Source organism: Gavia stellata, chromosome 4 (genome assembly GCF_030936135.1).
Source record: "Gavia stellata isolate bGavSte3 chromosome 4, bGavSte3.hap2, whole genome shotgun sequence".
Classification (NCBI taxonomy): domain Eukaryota; kingdom Metazoa; phylum Chordata; class Aves; order Gaviiformes; family Gaviidae; genus Gavia; species Gavia stellata.
The window spans coordinates 17,111,061-17,123,401 of NC_082597.1; the positions used below are offsets into that span (position 1 = coordinate 17,111,061).

Below are 12,341 nucleotides of genomic sequence, written 5' to 3' on the forward strand. Positions count from 1 at the left end.
TGTTCCTTCTTTTTTGGGAGATATGAGCAAGACAACTTGACTGTCTGGAGCAGGACCTTGCTAGATCCTGAATCTGAAGACAGCACCCTCTTCTTTCCCTGCAGTATTTAGGAGAATAGAGATTAGACCTGACGTTGGCCGCTGAACGCTCCTGGAATATAAATTAATACAAGCCCTTATTGGGTGGCTGGGAGAGATGCAGCTCAAGTTTCTGTTGCTGCTGCTGTCTGTAGACAACAGTTTTGGGAGACCTTTGTTACTAGGGCAACGCAGTTCCTGGGATGATGGTGTGGCTCTGTGCCTGTCTCTCTGTGCACGGTCCCGCTGCCCCGGGTGGGCAGGCAGCCAGGGCTGCAGGGTACAGACACGCTGCTCCTTGCGCTGCTTTCACACCGTTTGTGCTTCTCAGAATTTCCTGGACGTATGTTAGATTTACTAAATAAGTGAGAGAGAAAGGATGTGTTAATCATTGCTTTGAGGGCTAGGAAAGAGGGATTGATCCAGCAGCAGCGTAAATGTCAAAATAGCCGAAAAGGTGTGATATCCAGTCTAGTGAAAGTGGCACAATTCCTGTTCTCTTCTGAAACTGCTACAAAAGATCACTTAAGAAGCGTGAAGTGTTGAACTACTGTGAGAACAGTTTGGTCCGCAGCCACACGCGCTACCGCTTGCAATACCAGAAAGAGCTCTGGGCTAGCTGGCTAAGGACGTAAAGATCATTGCCACAGAATACCTGAGATTTTGTTTTTTAAGAAAAAAAAATACCATGCTTACTGTGATAGAATATTCCTAATAAAGCCTGTAGATTGGGCTGTGTGAATATAAGTCCAGTATACACTCAGTATATGCCTATTACATGCTGCCATGGCAAGTAGGTCAAAATTGCCCTGCAATTGGTATCTTAGCAGGACGGTCAGGAAATGAGTCATTTAAAGATTTGTCTCATTCAGTGTTGCTTTCATGACAACAGGTCTAGCTACACTTAGAGTAAAATAAGTCTCCACAGTATATGGTACAGCTACGCTAATCCACAGAAAAAACCTTGGCATTATCTAATGAAAAAGGATAATTTTACTGCTGTGCTTTGGGATGTGAAGTGGAAAGAGGCTGAGGCTACAGTACCTACCTGAAGCGCAGTGTGTTCCTGGGCAGATTTCCTGCACTGATGGAAGCATGTGTCAGGTGCCAGTCATTGCAACTTACTTGGTGGGGGAAAAAAAAAGAAAGGAACCTCTTCTTTCTCCCTTGTTCCCTCATCTGTCTTTATTTCCTGGTCAAGTCAGAAGTGCTGGTGAAATACTGGCTGCTGTGAAAACTGACTTCAAAGAGTAATTCCTAAAATAAAGCAGAAGAACCATGACACAGGGAAGCTGATGATAGGGATTAGAGAGGTATAAAATCAAAATAACTTTCAGTTATTTGGCAGGCTTATGAACTGGTAATTTAGGAGGTTAATATTATCGTTACTTTTTTTAATATCAATTTCCTTTGACAACTGATTTAAGACTTGCATTCCAGGAGAGGTACAAATTTTGTTGCCCAACTTGCTGACGAGTTTTGTATTTTTTAATATATATATTCTCCCCTGCCCTGAAACAATTGTAGACCATATTTAGAATTAATTGGTATATTGGTATTCATGTGCATCTAGAGCTGGGTCTTCATTTTAGTCGTATCCACTCACATATCATTCTTGAAGAGAGTTTTTTGAGAGATACTGATGTTATAGGAGAATGAGTAAATAAGGAAGGAGGTGGACATGACAAATTAGGTAGTCTTGTAAATAATTGGTGATTGAACTTTGCAGTAGACAAATGTTAATGTGAAAGATCTTACTAAGCTTTATGGGTTCTTTTTTACTTCAGGATAATGCCACCGATAACAGGATAATATCCGAATCTTCTGAGATGAATGAATTCGAAACTCTTACTGCCAAGTTCCATTTTGTTGATCTAGCGGGATCTGAAAGGTTAAAGCGAACAGGAGCAACAGGAGAAAGGGCAAAAGAAGGCATTTCTATCAACTGTGGACTAGTAAGACTGTACAATTTGTTTCCATAGGCTGTTGGTACCATCTTCTCTTCCTTTTTGCGTTGCTTGTTTTTAGTAATCCCTAAAGTAGAAATGCATCATGTGCAGAACAAGGACTGTAGCATGAGACATAACAGCATATATTGATTCTTACTGGGTTCTGGCTTGCTAACATTTTCTTGGTTGTACTAGACCCTAACTAGCAAATTCTAGTACTTATAACTGTTGTGAAATATAGTTAGTTACTCTAACTTTTAAAAGATATTGTAGAGATATTCCTTTCACGATTTTTATTTTTTATTCTGTCAAGACCCAAACAATTGGAGAATGTTGCAAGCAGTTTGCAAGGTGTACAGGCATGTAAAATGGGGACAATGAATAAGCTTAGTTGATCAATAAATGCTGGTTCTTTGTTGTAATTATGAAACATAATGTAAAATAACCCTAGGCAAAACGCTTCTAAGTAGAAATAAAATTTTTAACTTATAGCATCAATTCATTTTTTTCTGTCTGTGTACTGGCTTTCTATGCATTTTTTTAATGAACTGTATTAAATGTTTTATTTAATTATGACTACACTGAAAAGTAGAGCTAGTGACAAGTGGAGATTATAATTTCATGCCTTTGTTTTGAGCTCCTTGGCTGTGTGGGGGCTCTGTGCAATTCTCTTTTAAAGACTTAAAACTACGTGTTTATTTTATATGTGAAAACATGTCTTTTTTTTCTGGTCTAGTGTGTAGTACCAGAGAGGTATTCTGCAACTAGAACTTTCTTAGTGATTCTCTTGCCATCATGACAGTGATTATATTCTGTAGTTATTCTGGTTATATTATATAGAAGAGAAAGACAATACAGTTCAGTTTCATCTTTGATATAAACACAGAGCCAACAGAAATTTGGGGGTTTAGGTGATATAAATGTATCTTTAACAAATAGGATATAAAGTGCATGAGGGTGAAAATCAGTGTGATAAAAGTAATATTTTATATGATCACAAAACTTTCATTTACAGTGAATTCCAGCCCTCAGCTTTGGGAAACAGATTGAAAGTGATTTAAACGCTTCAAAGCAGTCACAGAATGTGGTGTATATGCACTTCTTCAACTGCTGGATGCAGTAAGACCATTTCCAAGATCAAGAACTGGCTGTACAGGGTGCCATCTAGAGGAATGTTCTTTAACTTGGCTTATGAATAATCTGATTGAAGTATGTGCAGTTGCACATTAAAAATAATTTTACAGCCAAATGTTAGGTTGTTTATAAATATGAATTAGACCCTTTCTGAGGAATGAAATAGGATAACCATGGACTACATAATTTCAAGCCTTAAATGCTTAAATCTTTGTCAGACATTCCTTATTTCAGATCTGTAGAGGCAGTAAATTCTGGGTTTTTTTTCATATTAATGCCCCATATCTTATTCTAAATCTAACATAAAGCAGATTGATAAAATTAATTTTAAAAGGAATATAGCTACTGCTAGAAGTAGAGATCAGCTTTAATAATCATCAGAAGTAAATGTTTCTTCGATGAAGTAGTTTTAACTGTGACTGACATATGAATAGACAGTGCACACAAATTGTGCTAAGCACTTAGCACTTGCAGATACCAGAATGCAAGTCATCTGATTCACTGTTGAGAGCATGAAAGTTTATAGATGTCTACTGTAAAATGTAAAAATATTCAGAATTTTTTCTATGTTAACTTTCACGAGCATATTCATTTCTTCACAATGTGCAGACCTCAGTTTATAGCTTTTTTAAAAATAAAACTACTCAGGAACTGATTCTAACTTGTGTGTTACATGATTTGGTGTTTTATAGCTGGCACTTGGCAATGTAATAAGTGCACTGGGAGATAAAAGTAAGAAGGCAACTCATGTACCATACAGAGATTCAAAGCTTACAAGGCTACTTCAAGACTCTCTTGGGGGAAACAGGTATGAAAACAAGAACATTTTATGTATTTCATTGTGAATGAATATGAATGAGTACATAATCTTCAGAAAGTAAAAATAAACATTAAACAATGGTAAAAATAGCCAGTCCTTTTGTAGGAGGGAGGTTCAGAGGATAAATTACTGTTATGACAGAAAGTGCTGGCAATGCAGGGAAAAGATTTTAAAGAGGCTTTTTGCATCGTTCTTTTCAGTGCTATTGTAGCTTTACTAGACATGAGGCTTCGAGTTACTTAGAAGTTACCATTTCCAGGACAAGTCCTTTCCATGAAGACATCTTTAGATTGTAGACAGCATAAATGGTAAACTTTGCTATTGTGTTACAGTCTTATTAATTACTTCATAGTTTAAACCTATGATGAGTTTCTCCTTCAGAGATTTTTTTTGTTACTTTTTTTTTTAAGTGATGCTTAATTGTTTGCACTGATTGCCATGTGCAGAAGCTTGGAGTCAGCTTACCACAGACACTGCCATCTTTTTCTAAAGGTTGTATATCTCAGGTTATTGTGCATATGTCCAGTTATCTGATGTTGGATTAGAGCTTAATAAAATCAAATTCAGAATTGTTTCTGGTGTTTGTATTACCAGAATTGTTTGTACAACCGTGTTCTGTATGCCTATTGCACAGGCAAGGAAGAGAGGCTTTGGCCTCTGGAAGTTTTGTCTAAGCAAACATCAACAAATTTCTTAAAATAATGCAAATTTCATATTAGTAACATTAACATGTACAAATACAAAAGGGGGTGCAGTTGAGTGTACTTTAGCAAGGTAGTACTCTTATTGCTCTATTTAATCTAATATGACTGACTGCTGTTTTTAGGAGGGCTTGAAGTTTTCTGGGCATTTCACAAAGAAATAGGGAAAACTGGAAGAGAATTCTTAAATCATCACTCTGCTCTTGAGAGAGATAATTTCAGTAACACCCTGCAGCACTGCAGTGTGAGGAAAAGCAAAGAGCCAGACAAAACAAGTAAAGTAAAGGCTAGAATTTTCAGAAGTGCTTAAGGGAGGAAGAAACTCAAGAACTATGAAAAAATCAGCAGAAATCAAGAGCATAACTCTTCTAAGCTCTCTCTGAAAATAACTAAAAATAGCATTTCTTGAGTAAATTTTATGTCAAATATACGAGCTAATGAGCATTTTTACAAACCACTTCTAAAATTGCACTTTGAAATATTATTTTGACTCTAAAATGTTTTCCCATTTTACAGCTCCACTGCTCCCCCTCCTGTTCTCCAGGAGAAATTGCATAGTTTAGTGTACAGTAGCAAATGCTGTCCCAGTGCATTTACAAGGACATTCAGATACATTCTTTCTTCCTGTTTCTGAATGATGTTAGATTTGTGGACACCCCCCTCCACCACCACCTATTTTTATTTATGTGATCATAGAATCATAGAATAGTTTGGGTTGGAAGGGACCTTTAAAGGTCATCTAGTCCAACCCCCCTGCAATGAGCAGGGACATCTTCAACTAGATCAGGTTGCTCAGAGCCCTGTCCAACCTGACCTTGAATGTTTCCAGGGATGGGGCATCCACAGCTTCTCTGGGCAACCTGTTGCAGTGTTTCACCACTCTCATTGTAAAACTTTCTTCCTTAAATCTAGTCTGAATCTACCCTCCTTTAGTTTAAAACCATTACCCCTTGTGCTATCGCAACAGCCCCTACTAAAGAGTCTGTCCCCATCTTTCTTACAGGCCCCCTTTAAATACTGAAAGGCTGCAATAAGGTTCCCCCGGAGCCTTCTCTTCTCCAGGCTGAACAACCCCAACTACCTCAGCCTCTTTTCATAGGAGAGGTGCTCCAGCCCTCTGATCATTCTTGTGTGGACCCTTTCCAACAGGTCCATGTCTGTCTTGTCCTGAGGGCTCCAGAGCAGGACACAGTACTCCAGGTGGGGTCTCACTAGAGTGGAGTAGAGGGGCAGGATTACCTCCTTTGACCTGCTGGTCACGCTTCTTTTGATGCAGCCCAGGATATGGTTGGCTTTCTGGGCTGCGAGTGCACATTGCCGGCTCATGTCCAGCTTTTCATTCACCAGTAGCCCCAAGTCCTTCTCCACAGGGCTGCTCTCAATCCCTTCATCCCCCCGCCTGTATTGATACCAGGGGTTGCCCTGACCCAGATGCAGGACCTTGCACTTGGCCTTGTTGAACCTCATGAGGTTCACATGAGCTTGCTTCTCGAGCTTCTCCAGGTGATATACATGCTGAGACAAATTAGCAGTTTGCTGTTAAGGAAGAGTTACACATATTAACACAATTTGAATAATTTCTTACCCAGACTTTGGCAACCAAAAAGTCTGGGAAAGCTAAATTTAATAAACATGCAGTTTTTCTTCTGGGAAATCAGGTTATTAGATTTCTGTTAACCTGTTTCCATAGCCTTCCAAATTCCACCCTCGGTATTACAGTCCACATCATTGTTTCTCTTTTGCAAATACTTAAAAAAGATTTACTGGTAATGATTCAGGTTAGATTGCTGTGAGTCCTGAGTTAATGATGATGAAAGCATTTTATCGCTGTACTATTCTCACCATAATGCTGTTTTTAGATATAATGCTGTAACAGTTCTGAAGCAGCATTTAAGTATTGATGTTTCTTGAATTATTCAAGTAAGAATATGGAGTATTGGTGTTTTTGGAAAGGATTTTCACAATGTATAATATGAAAAATGAAAACTTACATAACTTCTAGGGAAGAGAGCAGTTTAAAGAAGTGATAAAATAAAGGGAGTAGGACAGTTTTTTAAAAAAACCTAGTCTGTTATACAATTCAGATAGGAAAATGGAGTTCAAGTTATTCAATTTTCAAGACAGACACCTAGCAGAACCAGTCCTCTGAGGTTTAGAAAAATAATCACATTCTCAACCAAAAGGACAAGTAGTCCTGATGTCGGAATTAAAAATTTGTTCTTGATCTCACATATTCTTATCTTGAGGACTAAACTCAAACAGTTTGGGGAACTGACACAAAGGTACGCAGGAGGTCTGAGGAAGAATTCCTGAAACTGAATCTTCCTTGTATCCTCAGGCTAGTTACTCTTTACAGTTTAGTTTCACAATGTGTATGCTGAAGGTAATTGTTTACCTCACAAAGGGTTGGAAGGATTAGTTTGTTTGTCTTAGTCTGAAATTATAGAAAGTGAAGGTCAGAATCCAGTCTGCCTAATGCAGATATTGCTCCATTGCCCTGGAGACAGCGCACTCTTCCTAACGCAGTCACCTAAGCTTTAACATAAAACAGAGAAGCAAATTCCTCCAAACCTGGAGGGGAGGACTTAGTCCATCAAATGTAGGTGTTTCCACCTATCTGTTGGGAATTTAGGCCATCTGGGCACCTTCAGAGGATGATCTAGATAGAGGAATATTTTCACAAGTGTCATGAAGTCACTACTCTTGTTTCACCTTCTACCTGAAGACTTCTTAGTTTCTCTCTACTCTTTTTGTTCTTGATGTTTAATGCTGACCTATGTTTGTAACTTGCAGTCAAACACTCATGATAGCGTGTGTGAGCCCTTCAGATCGAGACTTCATGGAAACCTTGAACACATTAAAGTATGCCAATCGGGCACGGAACATCAAGAACAAGGTGATGGTTAATCAGGATAGGGCTAGTCAACAAATAAATACTTTACGCAGTGAGATTACACGGCTACAGATGGAACTTATGGAATACAAAACAGTAAGTTTATCCTCTTAGGATTTCTTCTGCTTTAAAGTGCCTGTAGTTCTACAGCTTGTTTTTCTGTTGGCTACTTCCACTCTATAAACTAAAAATTTGAATAGCACCCTTAACTTAAACAACACTTCTAATTCCAGTGATTACCAAATGTTTTTAAAAACTTAAATTGCATCCCCAGAGAAAAGATATATCAATGAATGCCGATGACATCAACAGATGCTGCATGCTATTTGCTTTTTGAAAGGCAAAAATTGACCTTGTCAGGCTCAGCAATGAGAAACAGTCACTTCCAAAGCAAAAATGACCACAATTTAGATTAGCACATAAATGAATGTGAACAGTTATTGTGTATTGCTTTTAAAAACTTACGAGACAGCTAAAACAAATTGTGTTTTAAAAATACATTTTAAATTATTTAAGCCAAATACTCATACTACACAATCACAGAATCACTAAGTTTGGAAAAGGCCTGTAAGATCATCAAGTCCAACCATCAACTAACACCACCATGCCCATTAAACCATGTCCCACAATGCCTCGTCCACATGTTCCTTGAACACGTGCAGTGATGGTGACTCCACCGCTTCCCTGGGCAGCCTGTTCCAGTGTTTCACCACTCTCTCAGTAAAGAATTTTTTCCTAATATCCAGCCCATTTCTTCCTGAAATTTTAAACAAATAATGTTTTCAGCAATAAATGTGATTACCAAATAGTGTCCTCCTCCTTTGTTATCCTTGAGATAGTATCCTGATTTGATAAAGAATTGTCTTCTCATTTTTTTTAACCTCTTCAAGAACTTGTATTTCAGACTAAGATGGAATTACACAGGACCCAAATGCTAAGGTGTTGGCCAGACATCAATGTTTTGAAAACTATCAATTTATCCATTGTTTTGAACTTTTTGAGAGAAGATTATCTTTTGCTAGGGGTGTCTATTTGGAATTTCAAGTAATCTGTGGATTGCCTTTGCCAAGTTAAAAATTTTTCTTGTGTAGGTCAGCCTTTACTAGTAATAAGATATATTTGCTTTTTTAAGGGTAAAAGGATTATAGATGAAGAAGGCGTTGAAAGCATCAATGACATGTTTCATGAAAACGCGATGCTGCAAACAGAAAACAACAACCTGCGTGTTAGAATTAAAGCAATGCAAGAGACTATTGATGCACTGAGAGCCAGAATAACACAACTTATGAGTGATCAGGCCAACCAAGTGCTAGCCAGAGCAGGTATGCTGTGGGTGCATTGTGGGTGCATGTAAACTGCTTAATAAGTTCATGAACTTAAATCAGTTATATGGTCTTGTTTCATGGGTCCCTTAGAATGAAATGATGCTTTTGTAACAGTAATGTAGGATCTGCTTTGGCAGGGATAGGGCCCCATCTAATTCTTTGTTTCTGGAGACTTCTATTAATAGAAATAGTTTGGTACCCCGATTTGACCATTCATTTAGGATTATGAGCAACATGACATGTGAAATAATACCTTTGGAAATTAATTGCTTGTATGCTTAGCTATACATGAACTTAAATATTTTGCTTTGGGTGAGGAACCTGGAAACAGATGGGTGAATGTTGGCTTGCTTTTCACCTCAGAATAATCAACCAATTGACTTACCGTGACTGCATTGTTCTTTGTGTGCACTGTTTGTCAGGTTACTTTTATTTACGGTACATGCATTGTTAAAAGGTGCTAATATGGAAAACAAATGAATTAGAGAAAGTTACTTGTAATAATCCTGATCATATGACACAGAGGAACCAAAAACTTAATGCAGCTTAAGGACGAAGTATATTTTACAAATCAGATAAGATCTAAATGTGTAGCCCATATGAGTCTTTCTTTTTGCTGGTACCTTGTGCCTAGTAGCTGTATTCAGATATTTATACTGTTACCGTCCTTTCTCTTCCCGCCCCCCCCCCTTTCTCTCTATCCTTGAAAGGAGAAGGAAATGAAGAAATTAGCAACATGATTCATAATTATATCAAGGAAATTGAAGATCTCAGGTATTTGCATAATATGTATTTGAACAGTTCTTACTAAAAAAAATACTAGAAGTGCTAGCAAGTAAATACTTCAGTTGTTTTCCTGTGTGGAGATTACTTTATGACAGTGGTTCTTCAGCTTCTAAGACCATCTGGTATTGCTCTTGGCCACAGAATATTAAAATGTTGAAGATGAAGCTGACAATATAAATGAAAGCAAGATGTTGCCTAAATAATGATGATGACTTGATGTTGTTGCACAAAGGACAGCAAAATTTGGAACAATTGTTTTATGATAACTTCATAACCTCTTATATAAATGATAGTACTGAGAAATTGCTTGTTACAATTTAGTGTTAAAAAGGAAAGCAGATGCTTTCCTTTTAAATTAAAAGTATTAAATATTTTAGATATTTTTATTTCTCTGTTTCTTGGATGTGTATCATGCAAAAAAAAATTATCTGGCCTATTCCCAGTTAGTGTTAGAGCTACATAATACTGTATCTTTTGTGTAATGTGTATATACAGGGTATGCAGATGTATGTCTGTATATATATCTGTGTGCATATGTATACAGACATTTACATTTATATTTATTGTGTCTAGGGTACATGACATATGTACAAAATACGTAACCATTGTGTAAAATGGTCTCGTCAAAGGATTTACTAGACTTGTATTTTGTGAGACTTCACCTTGGTTTCTAGTTTCTTTTTAAACTGAAGGTAATGCATTGCAGTTACAGATGCTAAAGAGTATACATCTCATACATTAGCAACACTTGTGATTCATGGTCTACAATTCTTTTTTTTTTTTAAGAGCAAAATTATTGGAAAGTGAAGCAGTAAATGAAAATCTTCGACGCAACTTGTCAAGAGCTTCAACAAGATCCACGTACTTTGGTGGACCATCAGCATTTTCTCCTTCTATGCTTTCTTCAGAGAAAGAGACAATGGAAATTCTAGATATAGCCAAGAAAGATCTAGAAAAGCTGAAAAAAAAAGAAAGGAAAAAGAAAAAGAGGTGGTGTATGAATTATAAGACTATTTGTTTTCTCTTTATTAGTAAAGATGTGTATTTTTTTAACCACTGAGACTTTAAAATTCATTCATTGTTGCTGTGTGGGTTTGGATCCTAAACTGCTGTTCCTTCAAACCCTTTTACACATTCAAGTTATAGTTGTTTTTCTTTTGCATCTTTTCTTCCAGTGAAGTATGCAGTATTTGTAGAATGAATGTCCCTGTTGTAATGAATTTTTCTATATAATTATGCACAATGGTAAAAGCACAGGTGCTCTCCATAAGTTTTGATATTTTTTAAAAAGTTTTTAAAATGCATCTGAAATTCAACAGAAGTTTTCAAAAACAAAAACTATAAATTTTTTCTACCATACGTCAAAACTGAAACAGCTTTCTGAAGAAAAGATATTCTGAATAGCTGGGAATTCTTTGGTAGCTCTTGGAATGGCTTCTATTCTTTATCTTTTTGCTTTTATGAATGTTTTTAATTTGAGGTTTCCTAATTCTCTGCAACATCATGCTTTGCTGGTTTTTGCTGTCCAACTTCTCATCTACTAAAATGCTCTTAGACATTGATATAAATGCCTGTTCAGACAGCAGTTAGTACAGCAAGGATCTGTTTGTGTAGATTCCATCAAAGATCTTTCCCTTTTCCTTGAAACTTTCCACACTTCTAATCTATTACTCTTTGTACTAATGGCCCTTCAGACTTCTTCAAGTTAAAAGTAAAACTAAAACAGTATAAGCCTGAAATATAGTTGAAGTATAAAGTAGATTTGAGTTAGTGATATCTGCAATTTGAGGTGCTATATCTATAAATTCATTGACCACACAAATGTCTAATACTTGTAGAGAACACTCATTTTAATAACAATTAGATTCTTCCTTTGCTTATCATTTTTCAGGAAACTCTTGTACTTTTATGGGGATTTTAATAGATTTTTCCGTCTCATGTTTGTAGGAACTTGAGGGGAGGATGGAAGTATTAAATTAAATCAGCAGAATGTTCTGGCCTCTCTTCAGCCAGACACTTCAATATGTTCTTTAACTATAAATGCAAGAACAAAGATATTTTATTTTGTATGTTTCAACACATTTTAAATTCTAACATGCATTTAAATATATGCTTAGATAGAGCCCCAATTGTTAGGTTGGGACCTGAGTATTAGGTGGCAGACAGGATTGTGACCAAAAAACAGATGAAGGTTACTAGATATATTGAGTAATATCTCTTATTGTAGGAGATGATCACTTTAAAAAAACCAAAAACCCAAACATTTGGAAATCTTACCCTACATACATTAGTAAGTAAAACACATGGCTGTTAATTTTGCTTTTTTCTTTTTCTGAAAGACGCTTCTGCGTCCTGTCACACTTGCTCACACCAGGACAATGATCTTGTGAAGGGGATAGCCAAGTGGTCTGACCCAGAAGTAGGGACTACTTCCATCAACTTTTTTTGAGATAAGTTTTCTATCCTAGCATTATAGAATTAGAGAACCATAGAAAAATTTACGTTGGAAGAGACCTCTTGATGGTCCAGCCTCCATCTTAAAGCGGGTCTTGTGTTCTGTAGAATGGGATCATACTCTTCAAAGTGCTGGTAAGGTTTGAATCTATCTACTGGCCCATCTGCAGACTGTTTTGTAATAAATATTTATAAATTTCT

General features: G+C 36.8%; 1 protein-coding gene across 1 annotated transcript in view; it reads left to right on the forward strand.

The window, feature by feature from the left end:
- The window catches only part of KIF21A (kinesin family member 21A), a 55,898-nt gene that overhangs the window by 2,165 nt on the left and 41,392 nt on the right, over positions 1–12,341 (forward strand). Inside the window, exons 3-8 of the mRNA XM_059816972.1 lie at positions 1,866–2,033; positions 3,854–3,969; positions 7,476–7,671; positions 8,708–8,897; positions 9,611–9,674; positions 10,473–10,676. Of these exons, the coding sequence (XP_059672955.1) occupies positions 1,866–2,033; positions 3,854–3,969; positions 7,476–7,671; positions 8,708–8,897; positions 9,611–9,674; positions 10,473–10,676 (938 nt within the window). The remainder of the gene's footprint in view (positions 1–1,865; positions 2,034–3,853; positions 3,970–7,475; positions 7,672–8,707; positions 8,898–9,610; positions 9,675–10,472; positions 10,677–12,341) is intronic.